Raw genomic sequence first — 6,903 nt, 5'->3', positions numbered from 1 at the left:
TGACTTTACTCTGGTTCTTCTCTAAGAACCCTGACAACTTTGTATGCATTCACCTCTGTGTTTCTCTATGCTTATATTTTTATAGAGAAATACATCTCTCTCTTTTTCACACACACACACACGCGCATACACGCTCATATAATTATATACAAAGGCAACATACACATACCTGCACAGTTTTTAGTCAACATTTCCCTCTTTTGAAAGGATTATGTTATAATAGATACCCTTTTCTTCATTTTGCCTTTTTTCACTTGACATTACCTTGCAGAACTCTTGACAAGTGGCCAGATATTTCTTTCTAATAACTCTATGGTAGTTTTACAGTGCGGATGTACATAAGCTCTCCAACCATTCCCCTGTGGATTAGTATTTACTTGGTTTCCCGTTTTTGCTAGTACAGTGTTGCAATAAACAGCCTTGCTCATATATCCTGTTGTTAATGGCACTTTTATTTACATAGGAGAACTCCCTAAGAGTGAATTGGTTCTCTTCAAATATACGAGGATTCTAAATTTAAATTCAGATATTGCCAGATTATTTTTTCCAAAGACTTTACAAATTCATTCATATTCTCACCAGTCATGTGGGCAAGTACTCTCTTTCCCCGTGTGTCCCTGGCAGCAATAGGCATTACCAGTCTTTTTCATTTTTGCTTAGCATCTCAATTTTAATATTAATTTTCTGACCTAATAGCATATTTTAGTATATTTTTTATTGTACTTTTCTTTCAATTGCCTCTGCGTCCCATCTTGTCCATAGTTCTATTTAGTTGTTTCTCTCTATTATAAATTTGGAAGATAAATGTATATTGCAGGTATTAACACTCTGTCCCTTCCATTGCATGTGCTTTAAAAAATTAATTATTATTCATTTAATAGATGTTTTGCTCTCTTTCCCTACATATTTTTTTTTTTTTTTTTTTTGCCGGTCTCAGTCTTTAATCGTGGCAGGGCCTCACGCACGCGCGCACACACACACACTCAGGCTTCAGATCTTGTTGAAAGCTGCGATATCAACAGTCTGCACGTGCTCCTCAAACTTGGTGATCTCCTCCTCCAGCAAGTCTGTCCCCACCTTGTCGTCCTCCACCACACACTGAATCTGTAGCTTCCGGATACCGTAGCCCACGGGCACCAGCTTGGAGGCCCCCCAGACCAGCCCATCCAGCTGGATAGAGCGCACACAGGCCTCCAGCTGGGCCATGTCCGTCTCATCGTCCCAAGGCTTGACATCCAGCAGGATAGAGGACTTGGCCACCAGTGCAGGCTTCTTGGCCTTCTTCTCTGCGTACTGCCGCAGCCGCTCCTCCCGCAGCTGTGCCGCCTCCTTGTCCTCCTCCTCATTGTCGCTGCCAAACAGGTCAATGTCATCATCCTCGTCATCCTCTGCTGGTGTGGCTGGCTTCTTGGTTGGGGGCTCCACTTGGCGCATGGGAGACACATGCTGGGTCTGCGGGGCCGTGGCCCGGTGGCCAGGCGAGCTCTTCTCCAGCACGTTCAGCCGGGCCTCCAGCTTGGAGATGGCCTGCTGCAGCTCCTGTACCACGCCACGCAGGCTCTGGTTCTCCACTTCCAGACTGGCGATCCGGATGACAAGCTCGCTGTGGTCTCCGCTGGGGCCGCTGGAGGCCCCGGGGCCTGAGGTTCCGGCCAGGGATTTCTGGATGTTCTCTCTGGCTCTCGCAATGTCACGAAGGATCACGCTGGCGCCATTCTCCTGGCGGGAGGCACCGGCCACAGGCCCGTTCATCTGCTCGTAGAATCTCCTTTCTGCATCGTCATATTTGAACTTGTCAAACCAGATCTTCTCATGTACTAGGAAGTTTGTAGCCATTTTTCTGACGCCAGCCAAGGACGCGGCAACAAGGGAGGAGGAATCGGCGGACCCTGGATGCCTGAGGAAAGGGCTCCCTACATATTTTTAAAATGTGGCCAGAAAGTTTCTCTTTTTCTTAACAGTTTCTTAGCATCCAATTTTAGTGAAAGGGTCTTCTTCACTTAGATCGTATAGCCCTGTATCCGAGATTTTCTTGTAGAATTGTAGTTGTTTTATTTTATGTCCTTAAATTTTTAATAAGACTAGTATTTCTTAAATAATCTCCTCTTTTGAAGTAAAATAATACTTTTGCTCCATTAAATTCTCAAATGTGTTAGCATCTAATTTTGGATTCTCTTTTTTGTACCAATGATCTTTTGCCTATTCTTAGCCTGGCAACATGTCGACTTAATTACAACTGGCTAATAGAATGGTCTGATATCAGATAGGGCAAGTCTCCCTTGTCATTCTATTTGAAAAACTTCACTTAGATTTATTTCTTCCATGGCAATTTTAAGATCATTTTGTCCAATCCCCAAAAAACTCCTTAAATTATGTATTTACAGTAGTCCCCTCATATCTGGGAGGGGTATGTTCTAAGACCCCAGTGGGTGCCTGAAACCACAAGTAGTACTGAACCCCATGTACACTATTTTTTTTCACATACATACATATCTATGAGAAAGCTTAATCTATAAATTACAGTAAGAAATTTACAATAACTAATAATGAAACAGAACAATTACAACAATATGCTAGTTTTTATAAAAGTAGTCTGTTTAACTCTCAAAATATTTTGCGCTGTACTCACCCTCACCCTTCTTTTCTTGGGATCTGTCAATCTGATAACCCAAGACCAACAGACAAGTAGTGTGTACAGTGTAAATACACTGGACAAAGGTATTATTCATATCCCACATGGGATGGAGCAGGACATGAAATTTCATCACGCTGCTCAGAAGAGAGTGCAATTTAAAACTTACATTTAAAATTTAAAACTTATAAATTGCTTATATCTGAAATTTTTCATTTGGTATTTTTGGACCACAGTGGACTGTGGGTAACTGAAACCATGGAAAGCAAAACTGTGGATAAGGAGAGGACTACTGCATATGTGTAACTATGTTTATGTCTATATGTGCATGTATATGTGCATGTGTGCACAGGTAATTATATATTTCATGATATGTATGTATCACATATATAGAATCTATAATAATATTTTCTGTTGGCTTTTAATAGTAGTTTTTATTACCTTGAAGTAATATGCTTTAATCATATTTAACTTAAAATTTTTAATAAGAACAGGATCTGAATTTTAGAAAATCTGTTTTTAAGCATCTTTGATATGATCGTTTGTTTTTCTTTCTTTAACAACTGGTGTAATTAGTTCTGTTGATGTATTACCTGATAATGATCTACCCTTATATTTTTGGAATAAGCCCTTCCTGGATATATTGGTTTATTCGTTTGCTACAAAGCAGGATTCTTTTTGATAAAACTTTACTTAAAATTTTTGCATTTATATTCAGAAGAAAGCTTTTCTTATGTGTGCTATCATTACGGGGCTTTGAGTAAAAGTTTTACAAGTTTCTTAAAATGGGTTGGAAGATCTCTCTCTTGTTTTCTCTGGCTTGGATTAGTTGAACCAACATTACATAAACTAATATTACTTTGTATTAATTTTATTTTGAAAACCTACCATGTAGTAAACTTCATTTTTGGTGTACAGTTCTATGAATTTTAACACGTTATTTATGTAAACACAACTGCAAACAAGATATAGAACAGTTTCATCACCTACAAAACTCTTCTTGTACATCCTGTCCATAACTGCTATACCCTGGAAAATACTGATTTGCTCTCCATCACTACAGATGGGATCTTTTAAAGTATATTATATAAGTGGAACCAGAATACATAACATTTTGCCACTGGCTCCTTTGAGACTGGCTTCTTTTACTCCATATAATGCCTTTGAAATTCATCTATGTTGTTGTATGAATCAATAGTTTGCTTGTTGATTCATTCGGCTGTTGAAGGACTTTTGGGTTATTTCCAATTGTTGGTGATTATGAATAGAGCTGTTATAAACACTTCTGTACAGGTTTTTGTGTGAATTTAAGTTTTAATTTCTCTCAGGTAAATACCGATGTAGGACGACAGGGCTGTAGGTAAGTGTATGTTTAACTTTGTGAAACACTGCCGAATTGTTTTCCAGAGGAGCTGTGTCATTTTGCATTTCCATCAGCAACATATGAGAGTTCCAGTTGTTCAGCATCCTTGCCAAGACTTGTATTCTCTGTATTTTATATTTTAGTAATTCTAATGGATGTAGAGTGGCAATGTATCATGGTTTTAATTAGGTTTTAATCCTAATGACTAGTGATGTTGAACATTTTCCCATGATTTGTCATCCGTATATCTTCTTTGGTGAAGTGATTGTTCAAGCCTTTTGCCCATTTTAGGATTGAGTTGTTTGCTTAGTGTTGAGTTTTGAGAGTTCCTCATATATTGCAGTTAAAAGTCCTTTTTTGACATGTGATTTTATTTCTCTGCATCTGTGGCTTGCCTTTTCATTCTCCTAACAGTGTCTTTCAGAAAATAAGGGTTTTAATTTTGATGGTCTGTTTCATCAATTTTCTATTTTTATGGATTGTGCTTGTGGTTTCATAGCCATGAAATCTTTTGCAACCCTAAGTTATAAAATTTTTTGTTATGTTTTCTTCTAAAAAGTTTATCATTTTATGTTTTACATTTAGTTCTATGATCTAACGAATCTGTGATATATTTGGGGTATATTTTATATAAAATATAATTAAATTTGTGTTAGGCTGAGGTTTACTTTTTTACATATAATTGTCCAGTTGTTCCAATACTATCTGGTGAAATTATTCTTTCTTTATTACATTGGCTTTCAATCTTTGTGAAAAATCAATTGTCCATGCTTGTGTGGGCTTATTTGTACATTTTCTATTACTGTCCATTGACAAGTGTCTATCCATTTGTGAGTACATAGTGTCCTGATTAATGTAGTTTTATGGTATGTCTTAAAATTGGATAGTGTGATTTTTCAACTTTCTTTTTAAAAATATTTGGCTCTTCTAGTTCCTTTACCTTTCTCTATAAAATTTAGAGTCAGTTTATTTATGTCTAAAACAAACAAACAAGCCTTGTTGAAATTTTGATTTGAGTTACGTTAAATTTGTAGATCAATTTGGGGGGATTGACATCTTTACTATGTTGAATCTTTCAAGCTATGAAAATAGTATTTTTCTATTTATTTAGGTCTTTGATGTCTTTCATCAAAGTTTTGCAATTTTTGTCATATAAAATCATGTACATATTTTGTTAAATTTCTACCTGTGTACTTCATCTTTTGTAGCTATTTTAAATGGCATATGTTTTAAAATTTGTTTCTGATTGTTTATTGCTAATATATAGAAAATTAACAACTATTTTTATGTGTTGACCTTGTATCTTGCAAATGTGCTAAACTCAATTGTTGGGTCTTGAAGTTTTGTTATAGACAACTTAGGATGTTTTACATAGGCAATTATCATGACTGGGATTAAGAACAATTTTATTTCTTTTCCCCAATCTGAATGCCTTTTATTTCTTTTATGTGTCTTATTGCATTGTCTAGGACTTTTAGTATGATGTTGAGCACAAATGGTGAACGTGGATACTCTTACCTTGTTCCTGATCTTATGAGAAAGCAGTCAGCTTTTTGTTAGCTGTGTGGAGTTTTTTGTTGATGTTCATTATCACTTTGAGGGATTTTCCTTCTATTTCTAATTTGCTGAGAAGGATGTTTAAATCATGAGCGAGTATTGGATTTTGTCAGATGCTATTTTTTTAAACAACTGATTATTAATTTATTAAAACAGTGGACTTAAAGCATCCACAACAGTGACTACAGTCTCAACTCCTAGCTCAATACTGGTGGAAGTAATCTGCTTAACAGTCTTGGAAAGGCTGTTCAAGGCAGTAAGCTGCTTGTGGATTCTCATCTAGAAATGGTCTTACATCTTAGAACTGCCACCACAAGGTGTTTTTGGGATTCTCGAAGTCTTGGTAGACATTTGAACTGGTTCTTTCACCTTGAGATTGTTTTCCTTTGTGCCTCTGGTCGAGTCAGCACACACAATCTCCAAGGATTTTACCCTGTGGCTGGTTAGTGTAATTAGAATTTGGTGAATCACCACCTTTGGTTCTATGAGATTTTTTCTGGTATCTTTAAAAGTCATACTGCATTTTCACTTCCTGACCAACCTTTCCTTGGCAAGAGGGAACAGTGGCAAGTCAGGAGCAGGATCAAGTGGACTAGAGCTCCGCAGCACCTGTGACCGCATCTTCTGCAAAAACCAGTCAAATGCTATTTTCTGCATCAACTGATATAACCATGTTTTGTTATTTTTCTTTAGGCTGTAAATACAGTGGATTACATTGCTTGATTTTTACATATTAAAATAGCCTTGGATTTCTGGAATAAGTCTCTGTATAGGAAAACAAAATAGTTTTTGCTTTTCTGTACTCTCACAACTCCTCTGGCCACTAAAATGTATGAGAATTTCTCCAATACCAAGCAATTCTCCAGTTCTCTATGGACACCAACTGTGCATTCTACAATTCAATTCTAACATTCACTGGATCCCACAGGTTAAGGTTAAGGGCTGAGTCTCACAAGACTATTAATGTGTTAATCATAAACGGTAGGTCCTCATGTTACCCACCACTTCTGTCCAGTTTAGCTACGGACCAGAGACCAGAGGTTCTCATGATCCCTTCTCAAATTTGATCATTTGCTAGAGTGGCTCCCAGAATTCAGGAAAACAGTTCACTTACTAGATTGCTTGTTTTTTACAAAGAATGAAACCAGATGGAAGCTATGCATAGGGTAAGGCATTGGGGAAGGGGCGAGGAGCTTTCTATGGTCACACTCTGCTATGTTCAACAACCTGAAAGTTCTAACCTCATCTTTTAGGGTTTTTTATGGAGGCTTCATTACACAGGCTTTATTTCACAGACCCTCTCCCCTCCTGGGAAATTGGAGGGTGGGGCTGAAAGTTTCAACTCTCTATC

General features: G+C 37.4%; 1 protein-coding gene across 1 annotated transcript; it reads right to left on the bottom strand.

Annotated features, from left to right (window-relative positions):
- Positions 1 to 906: 906 nt before the first annotated feature.
- LOC115894031 (elongation factor 1-delta-like) lies at positions 907 to 1,907 on the bottom strand. Its single transcript, XM_030920376.1, has one exon. It carries the CDS (start codon positions 1,834 to 1,836, stop codon positions 991 to 993), a length of 846 nt encoding a protein of 281 aa, XP_030776236.1. The 5' UTR covers positions 1,837 to 1,907; the 3' UTR covers positions 907 to 990.
- Between the last annotated feature and the right edge of the window lie 4,996 nt (positions 1,908 to 6,903).

The sequence above is a fragment of the Rhinopithecus roxellana genome, chromosome 16, assembly GCF_007565055.1.
Source record: "Rhinopithecus roxellana isolate Shanxi Qingling chromosome 16, ASM756505v1, whole genome shotgun sequence".
NCBI classification, from domain to species: Eukaryota; Metazoa; Chordata; class Mammalia; order Primates; family Cercopithecidae; genus Rhinopithecus; species Rhinopithecus roxellana.
This window is presented reverse-complemented; position numbering and strand designations above follow the sequence as displayed.